The 11,615-nt window shown below is 53.2% G+C and overlaps 1 protein-coding gene across 2 annotated transcripts in view; it reads right to left on the bottom strand.

Moving 5' to 3' along the window:
• Positions 1-4,452: 4,452 nt before the first annotated feature.
• The window catches only part of MAPRE2 (microtubule associated protein RP/EB family member 2), a 140,575-nt gene continuing 133,412 nt past the window's right edge, over positions 4,453-11,615 (bottom strand). For both annotated transcript variants that reach the window (XM_056138235.1, XM_056138234.1), the window contains exons 6-7: positions 10,789-10,947; positions 4,453-4,875 (exon numbers count right to left, since the gene is read on the bottom strand). In XM_056138235.1, the coding sequence (XP_055994210.1) occupies positions 4,801-4,875; positions 10,789-10,947 (234 nt within the window). In that variant the 3' untranslated portion in view covers positions 4,453-4,800. The remainder of the gene's footprint in view (positions 4,876-10,788; positions 10,948-11,615) is intronic.

Here is an 11,615-nt window from a genome sequence, read left to right as displayed (position 1 = left end):
CACAAGAAAAAATATTTTTTTTAAAGAAATCAACCTTTGGTATGCAAGAAGGGTGCAACATTTTCCTTTGGTAGAGATACAAAGGCATTTAGTTTTGGCTACGCCTTCCATTTTTGTTACACTCCTGAATCCTACATAGGAGGTGGCCAGGCCATGGCAAATGCACTTTCTATCTTAACCCTAGCTATACGAGACATGGGTTCCAGGTCAGAACTTGTGGGTGGGGGGAAGGTCTGTCCTGGGGCAGTCTTGTGATTGAAGTCATAGAGACAGCTAGGGGCCCTCCAGCGTGTAGTGAGCTCTGAGCCTTTCCTTAGGCAGTAAAGCCAGAGCTATCTGAATGGATGGAGAATATCTCAGGAATTCCTTGTTCAAGCAAACAGGAGTGGAGTCTCTTTGTCGTTAAAGGGAGATCACGATCTGCGCCCTAACAGGAGCCACATTCACACTGGTGTTGGGAACATTGCATGAGCTGAGACTGGGGCAGGAAACGGTGATAGTGGTGGACTATCTCCAGAGAAGCAACTGTGTTCCTGCAGTTATAAAAGGTTCGAGTTATGTCGGGGAACTGGCATTTTATAACTCATATTTTGTGAAATTCTATGAACTTTCACCCCGATGTTCAGAGACAATCTTAGATGGACTGGAATGGAATGAGCGTGTGATTTCTCCCTGGCGGAATAATTAGCCCCAAGGACACCAGTGGACCCTTCAAACATGCAAGGGATCACATGCAGTCTTGACTGGGCACAAGCCTCTAAGTGTATGACCCACTGCATAAAACCCCAGTGGATGAATTAAATGGACATGCATGAGTCACGTGTGAGCACAAGATTTCACCAACTAGGGAGGAACCCACAGACTTCTGCCCACAATGTACCCTGCGGAGCCACGAGCAGAGTTGAAAGGCGGTTGGATCCCTCTTCCTTTTTCCCCCTACTTTCCAGCGCTTCCAAGTTGCCCCAAGGCAAGTAAATTAAGTTATCAGAGGAACGTCTAGAAACAAAAGTGGCCTCTAGGTGGTGCTTGGAAGCAGCTCAAGGAGGCCAGCAACCTGCAGGCAGAGCGGAGGGCGTGTGCCCGCAGGTGCTGGTCAGTCACAGCATCTCCGGTTTCCAACGGGTTCCTTCGCCCCTTCCCTTTGCACTAGGCACTGGATCCCACACATCCCTTATGTGTATAAGCCATCGCTGTAACTGGACACAACAAAGCAGAGGTGGGGGAAAGCAATCCAAGGGCTTCTGCTGACTCACTAGAAGTCACTCTGCTGGGGTCTTATTTAAAAATATTTGTCTGTTTCTCCCAATTTTCTGTTTGGTCAGCCCTGTCTCTCCCAGATGGGGTAGGCTGGTGCTGTGGGTGCTACGATTTTGTTCGCTCCTAAGTGCAATGCTTCCTAAAGGAACAGCTACTCCCCATTTTTACCATGATTAGTTCTTGTACTGCCAGGGAGCAAACGGAGAGTCCCACACAGACAAGGCGATGCTCGTTCAGCTACGGAGTCACGTTTTAATCTACTTTGGTGAAGTTTTAAAGGGGGTATGGCAGCTGCTGCATTTGATATCAAGTGTAATTTCAGTAATCTGCACTCTCAGTGAAGCATTTGTCATCAAGAAAAACAAAGGACACCCCCCCCCCCACACACACACAACATACCCTGTGTAAATCCTCAGAAAACATTGGCAGATGTATGGTTTCCCCTACACAGCCTATTCATAGACTCATACTCACGTCTATAGCACAAAGAATGTAAGAAGCTAGAGAGAGACCCAGGCCACTTTTAACATACTTTTTTTTTTTATTAAATATGTAAAAAGATAAACGCAAGTCAAGTTATTCACATATTCAGAGACAAAAAACTATTCTACCATGCGACACTAGGTGGGTGGTGTAAAATGACTGTGATACATCTGAATAAGACTTTTTCATCTAGGTCTTACTTATCTATATTTATAATTAACAATACATGTTTTACATTCCTTTCAGTTTACATTTAATATATAACAAAAGCTTTATGGTGTACTATTTAGTAAAAGTAATTTGAATGCATATTAAACCTTAACGGAATCATGGAAATACTCACCAGGGAAGGGAGTTCTTAGTTTCCTTCTGGAGTTTACTTCTCTCGGTCAACTGGATGGTTTTATTTTTTATTTATTTCTGCTTAAAAGAAGGCGGGCTCTCTCGTTGCCCCCTGCTTCAATCACTTCCTCTCATTGGGGGGATAGAAGTGCTATGCCCAGTCGTGCAGGCGGGAGGAACGGGAAGGAAGCCTGGCTTCTGACAGGGAGGAGCAGGGCTCACTCCAAGGACACTTCTGGGCCCAGCCCAAGGATGTGTGATGGGCAGGGGGTGTGGAGAAAAGCACATCCCAGATGCCAGGATGGCGGATGGGGCACTGGCGCCAGGGAGGAAGGACCGCCCTGGGAAAGGAGAGATGGTCTGCACAGAAGCTGAGACCAAGAGGAAAGACTGAGCCAGTCTCCTGGGCCCGATTTCCCGAGACATCAGCAGGTCGCCTGGATCCCGTGCTATGGAAGATGTCTCAGAGAGGGGCAGAGAGGAATTGAGGGCAATGCCCTAAGTAAGTGAATTGGACACCCCAAGACTTCAGGAAGGAGAGTGAGGTCCAGTGACGTGAACGATCTTTCTGCAGGCTGAGATATCTGGCCAGGAAGTTTGCAGCTGAGAAGGTGGGGGACCAAAGGGAGGGAGCGGTGGCGGGTCACTGGGGAGGCCTATGAAACGGACACAGTGCCCGGTGGTTTCTGGAGAACCGGGGATCTGCTCTCTGTTCAAGAGTACCCCGAGTCCGGAGTCGGGGCTGTGACCCACCCGGCATGGGGATCACGGAGAGGTTCAGAGCAGGCAAAGAGCCGCCTTGGAGCCTCGAAAGCATCCTTTGCATGGAATTAAGTTTTTGTGTCTCTTTGGAAGAGCTACTTCTAAAAAAAAAAGGCGAACCAGTGAGTGCCACCAGCTCCAGGGAAGACGCGGGAAAGCACGAGGCTATGTATAGCACAACCACTCCCCGTCACCAGGAGCGGGAGGATGTCACTGCCGAGAGCCAGGCTTGCCAGCCTGAGAGAAACGAGCTGCCGCGGTAGCCCAGAGAAAGCAGGAGAGAGAAGCAAGGGAAACGGAACATCAAGGAACATCTGTCCAATGCTGCAGAGTGCGCTGCAGTCACCTCAAAAACACAAGCAATCTCTTTCACATGTGACTCAATAAATACCCCTTTGCTGCAAAGACTCATTTTGAGAAGACGTCTATTGGTGGCAAACTTTCGGATGTGAGAATTTAGACTCCACACTTCATCCATTAATAAAGAAATGTCAAAGCTTTAGGATACAGAATTCAGAAATTTATTTTCAGCTTTCTGGTAAAGGGGAAAGGGGGGTGGGGAACGGGCATACTTGTTTTTTGTTTTGTTTTGGTGGCACCTGCTAAGTCCAATAACAAGTGAAAGTAAATCTCAAGTTAGAAACCAAGTGCAATGAAGGATCCAGGGAGGGCTGGTACCATCTGTCAAAGTGGGGCGTGGGGCGGGGAGCGAAGGACAAGATTTGGAAAGGTACTAAGGAAACGTGCAAATGTTAAGTTAAAAAAAATAAGGAATGCTTTAAATTCATTTGTGTTTTTTCTGAATTGCCAGGGCTGAACCAATCGGGCGGGTCAAAGGGCTGGTGGAGAGAATCCCTAACCCCAGAAGCACAGGACTCAGAACTTTCCTGACCTGGCATTCTGGGGTCAGTACAGACTTCTGAGGTGCCACGGAGCAAGGTTCCTATTAATGGGGCTCCCGGGGGGTGGGGTGGGGTGTGGCAGGGGCGGCCCTGAAGCCTCGTGTCCCCAGACCGGAGGAGGATGGCGGGATTGGGGTTGAAACCCTTGTGGGGAGCAGGAACCAGGCAGGAGGGCCTGGCTCGGGGTAGCGCCCCCTGCTGGGCTGCAGAGGAGCGATGCCAGCTTCTTGGGGGGAGTGGCCGGCCACCAAAGAGGACCCTGAGAAAGAAAATTGCATGAGAACTGGGGTAGGGGGGGCCAGAGTCAGTGGTAACAGGGTCAAGTTGAGATGGTGTTTGTTCTCCTTAAGGGAATGTCTTTCAGAAGGAATAACATATTGTGTGGTTGGCTAACACGGGGATGCATGAACACTGCTGGGCCCTGAAGTCCTAGTTTCAAATCCATTTGTTTCTCCTTTGATGTTAGGTGGGGGGGAGGGTGGTGGGGAGAAATGCTCCCCCCCATCACTGTCATTATGGCTTTCATATCAAGTATCTGTTTCCCTTTGTTCCAATTTATCGTGTAACCAAATTTCTACTCAAGAAGTTAGACTTGCAAACATCAAAGCACCACAAATGTGTGTGACATCTAGTGACACTGGGTTGAGAAATGCCAATATAAATACCATATATCAAATTACCATTGTTTCACACCAGGATAAAAAGGGGGGTGGTGGTCGTGGTGGGGTGGGGGTGGGGGAGAGCCGTTCTGGAAGGAAATGAAAAAAAAAAAGAGCAGAACCAGTCTCAAGCAGCCAAGTGGTGGACTTGAAGGCATGTGAGCCCGTGGTCTCGCAGGCAGAGAGCCCCGGAGAGGCCGGCTGCTCATGTGTCTTGGCGGAGGAGATGGGACCTGAGCGAGCGCGCACAGTGGCTGGCGGATGCAACAGCGCGTCGATGTTAACGGCAGATGGGAACAACTGGTTTCTGCTGAGCTTGAGGCCACACATGTTCCAATTCTCCAGAAGAAAAGTTCCCACGCGAAATGCAAGGGCTGAGCGCCTGCCGCCGCGGCTCAGTACTCTTCCTGCTGCGGGGGCGGCTGCTCGTGGACCGGCTCCTCTGCCTCCTGCTCTTCCGGGTGACCCTCCTGCAGGGCAGGGGAGAAGTTGCCGCTAAAGCGACTGTGTGGGTGGTGCCAGCCCCTTCTTCCCCGCCCCGCCCAATCAGGGCTCTGCCCAGCCGGCCAGGGTTCGAGCACACTTGTCCTGCCCAAGGATCATCTACCAGAGCACGGTAGATGCCCTCGGTGATGGGTAAGTTATAATCGGATGCGAAGAAGCAACTGTTAGGAGGGGGAGGTGAAGCAAGGTCCCTGACCATGTTCTGTGGGCTGTCCAGGAGGGCTAAGAAGCTTCTAGAAGGCCTGGGGACATATATTTAGGGGCTTTCCCTTTTGCTTCCTATGTTGACTGTGACCCCTGGGTGTGGTGTTTCCCCACTTGGCTCTCAGTGACCTACTATTCATGCAGGGACCCCAGGGAAGCCCATCATGAATGCGAACTCCAGGCTCCATGTGCGCTTGGTCATTCCTGGCTGCAGATCCCCAAGACCCTCACGAGGACGCGGGAGCCCGGTACTGCCCAAGCAGAGCCGTTCCGAGAGCAAGTGATGGTGTTTCTGTGATGCAGTCGGGAGTGGGCCCTGCACCCACACCTGCTCCGGTGCCCCTTCCCGGCACACGCTCACATCTTTCATGCTCCCACCTGTGCCTGCCCACCCCAAATCTGGCCCCTTGCCCTTCAGCACCAGACCAACCCATGCAGGTCATCCCCTTTCTCTGAAGCCGGCGTCTCTGTCCCTGCAGTACTGTGCTTCTTCACTGGGTGTGAGCCTGACCTCGCCCTGACCGGCTGTGGGAGTCAGAGAACCTCATCCCCCTCCTCACTGTCCCAGCTCGCTCACTGCAGAGCTCAATGTGGGTTGAGAGGAAGAAATCACAGGGAAGGCAGGAACAGATGCCGAGACATCAGTCAAGGTCGCATGCACAATAACATCACAGCAACGAGCCTGTTTCATCTCCTGCCTCAGCTATCTACATGCTGTCTCCGTGCGGCACTGTGCCTCGGTCTCCTCATCTGTAAAATGGGCACCTGTGTGCCAAGAGTTTTCAATGAGTTTCACTGGCTGAATTCCAGAGGGTTCAATGAGCTGCGATAGACAGGTAGCACTGGGCGCATAACTATCGTTAAGTGTGCACTCCGCTGATGCTTGGTGAAAAAGCCTTTTGGAATATATTCCAGAAAGGGGAAAAAAAATGAGTTTTGAAGACTGCAAGCTTTCTTTGACAGCTGGAGAAAGGAACGTCTTGATTCAGGTTTGACTCTTGCATTTTACCCTGGGTGCTTCGGGTGCAGAGGCCCTTTAGGAAGGTCAGCTCTGCCCAGGCTGTTTCTCCCCAGAAACATGGGCGCCTGGCACCTGGGGTCTCTGCTCCTGCCATACTGTCCTTCCAGCCTTCACTCCTGGCTCCTTGGCTGGGGCTGCTCATTGATCTCAGAGCTTGGCCCCCTTTATGCCAGCTCCTCTCCAGACCCTGGGCCATTGCTGCAGAACTCTCCAGGCGTTGCTCTGCCCATGGCCTGGCACACACAGGGGTGGCCCTCTTTGTGGGCAAGAGAGTCCAGGGCTGGGATGGTGCCTGCTAGGGTCTGCTGAGCCCCTTACTCAGGGCTCTCTCTTCTTTGGTCAATGGGGCAAAGAAGGAAAAGACTGCTGGGGAAACGACCAGGAAGTGAGTGGGGAGCTCCTTTGCAGGCTCACAGCCCCCTGGGCCCCCTCCCTGCCCCTGCCGTAGGATGATCGGCCTTGTCATTGGCTCCAGAGTCTGGCTCCCGCTCCTGGGCAGACTACAGGCTGCCCCAGCCAGGCCCCTGGCTCCGAAGCGTGAGGGAAGGGGTTCCATCTAACATCCTGACTCCTTTACCCGGGCTGATGCTCCCCTGGTACTCGGATGGGTGCGTTCTCTGTGGGATGGCTCTGTGACTGTTACATTGAGGCTGCTGGGAAGATCTGTGAAAGGAGTTGGTATTTTACAGAAAGTCCCTGGCCCACATCACGACTGGGAAATCAGGCCTGGAAGTTGGAAGAGTCGGAGTCAAGAAACTGCTCAACCTGTGGGCTTCGGAACCCGCAACCTGCTGGATCAGGTTCCCCTCAGGTCTCTTCTTCACCCCTGCTGAGCCAGAGCGGTCAGTTTTGGGGCCCTGGTCTGTGGCATTGAGTTCTCCAGCTGGCCCGGCAGCTCCATGCAGACCTGGCTGCGTGTGGGCACCTGGCACACTCCCAGGGCAGCCCAGAGCTGCAAGAACTGCAGACCCCACTCCACTCACACCGGGCCACAGCAGCACCCAAAGCCAAGCTCCTCGTGCCCAGGGGCTTGCTTAACTCTTGGGTGCACGTGAAGGCAGCCTGAAGAGTGGCGGGATGCTTCTGTGATTCGGAGGCCGAAAGGTCACACACAACGAGCTCCCAGAGGCAAAGATGGAGTGGGGTAGTTGACCATTGGGCAGGGGCCCCAAACAAATGAAAAACCTCAAAAAAACCCCTGGAGCTCCCAGGGGGAAAAATATAGTAAGGTTTTTTTCTTGGTTGTTTTTATCCAGACCCTGCAGCAGTCAAGGGCTACTCCTAGGTCTGTGCTGGGCGCAGGGTCATCCGGTGTTGGGGGGACTGTGGGGTGCCTAGATGAACCCAGGACTTCAAATGCAAAGCATGTGATTCAGCCCACTGAAATATTCCCCTGCTCCCTCCCCTTCCCCTGCAGTCCCCAAGGTCCCTTTCTTGTGCCCTACATAAGAGTAAAGAAATTAAGTAGCCAGAGAAGTAGGATGCCCGAAAAAATCTATGCTGAACAACTGTCCCAGCATTCCTTATTCTAACAGTCATCAGAAAGAAGCATGTTGAGAGTTACACTGAGGGCAGGCTGGGGAAGGAAGGCAAAGGAGGGAGGTAGGGGCCTAAGAAACTCCAATGGCTTCCTACTTCCCAGAGGTGTGAGGTGACACCCCGCCACCACCACCCACGCCAGCCGCGTCTGGCTGTTCTTCGCTCTCTGCTTTGTTGATGCTATTTCCTCTGCCCAAGAAGTCTCCCACCCCCCTGTAACTGTTGACATTCCCAGTCATCCTTCAACCTCCGACACACACGTCATCTTCTCTCTGAAGTCCCAGCCGGTGCCTCTGGCTGTCTTTATGTGCTCTCCACAAGAGTTTATTTATGTCTCTATTATCACGTGAGTCACCCTCAGACACATTCCAGTTAGCTGTGTCCCTGTCTGTCTCCCTCATGGGACTGCGGCCTTCTGAGGCAGGGGCTGTGTCTTCCTCTGATGGGTCCCATGTTTCATCCAAGGACAGAAACACAGGCAGCATCCAAAGGTCTTTGGAGCTGGGGGGAAATTCTTCAGGTCCTTTATGAGGGGCTTCCATGACAGTTCCTCAGGTGACAAGGGGCAATCTCTCAGCAGCTGACAGACCCACGAGGCAGCACGGAGCTGACTAGTGCCAGGTTGGAAATTAAGGCAAAAGACAATGAGACTGATAAAGAGAGGATGCTTGGTTGGTGACCCACTCTGGAAACACCCATTGGAGGACTGCAACTAGACATGAACTGCCGCTGTTTACTGCCTCACGTAATGAAATTCCCATCTAGACTTCTATGTCCAGCACTTCATGACACCCAAGCATTGCTTGATGATAGGAATCGGGACCAGTTGTCACCAAATACAGGCTCAAAGATCAGGTCTCTCCAGCTAACGCCAGAAATGCCACTGCAGGGATCCTCCAGGTCTGACTTAAGGGGGGCATGCAACTCAGCTTTCTGTTTCACACCTCTCTCAGCTGCTGGACAGAGAAGAAATCTTGGCCCCTCGGATGTCCACATGGTCACAGCAGGGCCCCACAGGACCAAATACTGGCACGTCCTCCTCATACTATGGACCTGCCCTTTGCAGGTGGCTGCAAATTCCTGAAGGAGAGTGCACTGGGAATGGGATGCCGTGTCAGGGACGAGCTCGGTGAGGGGACAAAGAGGCTTCTGAGAGATGGGGGGAAGGGCGGCAGCAGGGACACCGAACCCCATGAGCACATTCTTAGCGAGGTGATGCCTTACCCAGGCAAGGGCGGAAGCCTGCTTAGGGCTCGGTCCCCCACCCAGGACTGGGTCTGCTCTGGAGGTCTGCCCTGGACAAGGGCCTGGGGGAAGGCTAGTGCTTAGATGATCCTGGAGCCCTGCCTAGAGGACTGGGCTATCTGCTTCTGAGCCCCTGTATGTCCACTGTGTGTGTGTGTGTGTGTGTGTGTGTGTGTGCGCGCGCACGCATGTGTGCATGTATTGCTGACACACTGCAAAGATGGCTTCCTGAATCTAGACCATGGCATGCTATTGTTGGGGTGTTTGTGTGTGTGTGTGTAGCTGGTGAACAGTAGTAAAGAAGTTGGGTGCAATCATCCGGGCAGACACCCTGCACCTCTGTGGCTCATGCAGATGCTTACACTCTGGAGCTTAGCAGACAGTATTCCTGGGCAAGGCCCTCTGGGGACATGGCTGGGCTGGAGGTGAGAAGAAGGTTCTTCCTCCTCTGTGTAGTGCAGGGCAGGTAAGATGCCGCCTTGCACATGGCCCTGCATTCCTCCTGATGAGCTGTCAGACAAGTGGCCGCGTGCTCACCCGGGACAGGCTGCTTGCAGGGGAACTGCAGAATTCGCCCTCCCAGACTTATGAGAACACCCACAGCCCGCCTGGCTCCTCACACTGCGCCACTGCGTGTCTCTGCAGAGAACACAATGAACATGCCTCTTTCAGGCCTCACACTCGCGGCAAATCCTCCTTGGGTTTCTTCCCCTGGCTCTGAACTAGGGAAAAATCACGTGGTGGGAAGGACCCCAGCTGCTGCGTCGGGTTCTGCGAGGGGTCCCCAGGCTGCCGGGGCTACCCACCCTCTGTGCTGAATATCAAAGGACCAAATCCCAAGATTTTAACTTGTTGTTGTTAAAAGACAAAAACCAACGTTTGGGGGAAAACGAAGTAAGGGCGAGTTCTCTAAGCCCAGAGAGCTGTGGAAAATTCCATCACTAGGATTTCAAATGTTCCACGGAGTAAACATTTGCCTCGTTGTCAGCTGAAAAGTGACATAAAGTAAACCTGCTGGCGGCTCTGGTCAGCCCGTGGGAAGACGGACACATGCTCAACTCCACCATGGGGTCCGCAGAGCTCTGGGACCAAACGCCTGCAGCAGGGAGCCACTGAAGCCCAGCCTGTACCCGCCGGCCTTCGGCCATGCAACTCTGTGGAAGGGGAAGCCCTGTGAGCTGTCAACTCCTGCCACTTCTTGACCACGTCCCCATCGTCACAGCTGCACACACCTGGGCGATGGTCTCTGTCCTTTCTCTCACTCCTGCTCATCTGGCTTCCCTGCTGCTCCCGCCACCTGCTTTTCACCCTCAGATTGGGCGCTCCCAGGCTTCTCTCTACAGCACCAGCCCACGCACTGGCCCCTCCTCTGACAGAGAAGACCTTCTAGAACTATCTTCTCAGGGCTGTCCCCTCTCCTGACTGGTCTGTGCTGGCGATAAGTAACCAAGACAACCGCTATGAAATGAAATCAGGCAGTTGTGGGGATGTTGGGGGTGCGAAAAGCATTCAGCTGAACCCCCTCGAGCCTCACTCGACGTGTCCTCAAGTTGACATTCCTACTGCTTGTTTGCACACAGGGCTGGAGCCGCGTGCGAGCGGGTCGGAGATGTCTCTCTGTATTAATCCAAGCCTCCCTTCTGCTCTCCCCTCATCCTTTCACATCTCTCCAGATTAATTTATGAATGTGCATCCTGCAGTACGGGCCAGTGGATCATGAAAACCTTATTTATATTTTTTAATCCCAGACTGCTCCGGCTGCATTTCTCACTGGGGTTCCAGGGCCACGTCTGAAGGTGCAGGGACAGCCAGCCTTTGCCAAGGGCACCCCCCACCTCCTGTCCCAGGAGGCCCGGCTCCCCGCACTCACGGGTTCGTCCGAAGCGTAGAGGACGTCCATTAGTCGCTGCACCAGGTCATCGTTTTCCTGCCCGTGCTCTTGGCACAGCAGCTCGATCTCTCTCAACTTCCCAAAGTAGAAATCCCGTTCCTTTTCCACGCCTTCAAGGGCCAGTTTTAACGAATGTACCTGCAGGAGAGTAGAAGTGGAGAAGATGCGCCCCATCCATTAAGACACAGTGTGAGAATGGAGGCCAGGGGCAGGCCTGACAAAGACACACAAAGAAAAGACACCCACGAGGCACGAACAATGGGCTGCTGTCTAGCACCTGAGTCAGGGCCACAATGTCCTACCCCCCCCCCCCCCCCCCCCCCGGTCAGGGCCACAATGTCCTACCCGCCCCCCCCCCCCAAGTCTCACACACACACACACACACACACACACACACCCGACTTCACAAACACATACATCTGACCACACACACACATACGCACATGCACACACATGTGCGCACACACATTCGACCTCACACATACACACACACACACATGCACACACGCACAAACATCATTGCCTATAGCTGGCAGGCTCAAAGCCTTTCCTCTGGAGAAGCAGGGCCAGAGCACAGCTTTATCCTAACCCGTTGGTGGGAGGACAAATGGAGAGGAGGGAGCCTTGTTTCCTCACCCAGACAGCCCCAGCCCCTTGCCTCCAGGCCGGCCCAATCTGCATGGCTTCTCACAGCATGAGGGAGAGTGGGCCAGGCAGGGAGGGGGGCCATACAGTCACCAGGGGCAGAGCCAGGGCAGGGATGGACACAGAGGTGCTCAGGCTTTCCCAGGGGCCACACTCTTGCC

The sequence above is a fragment of the Sorex fumeus genome, unplaced genomic scaffold (genome assembly GCF_029834395.1).
Source record: "Sorex fumeus unplaced genomic scaffold, SorFum_2.1 ptg000128l, whole genome shotgun sequence".
In the NCBI taxonomy this organism is placed as follows: Eukaryota; Metazoa; Chordata; class Mammalia; order Eulipotyphla; family Soricidae; genus Sorex; species Sorex fumeus.
This window is presented reverse-complemented; position numbering and strand designations above follow the sequence as displayed.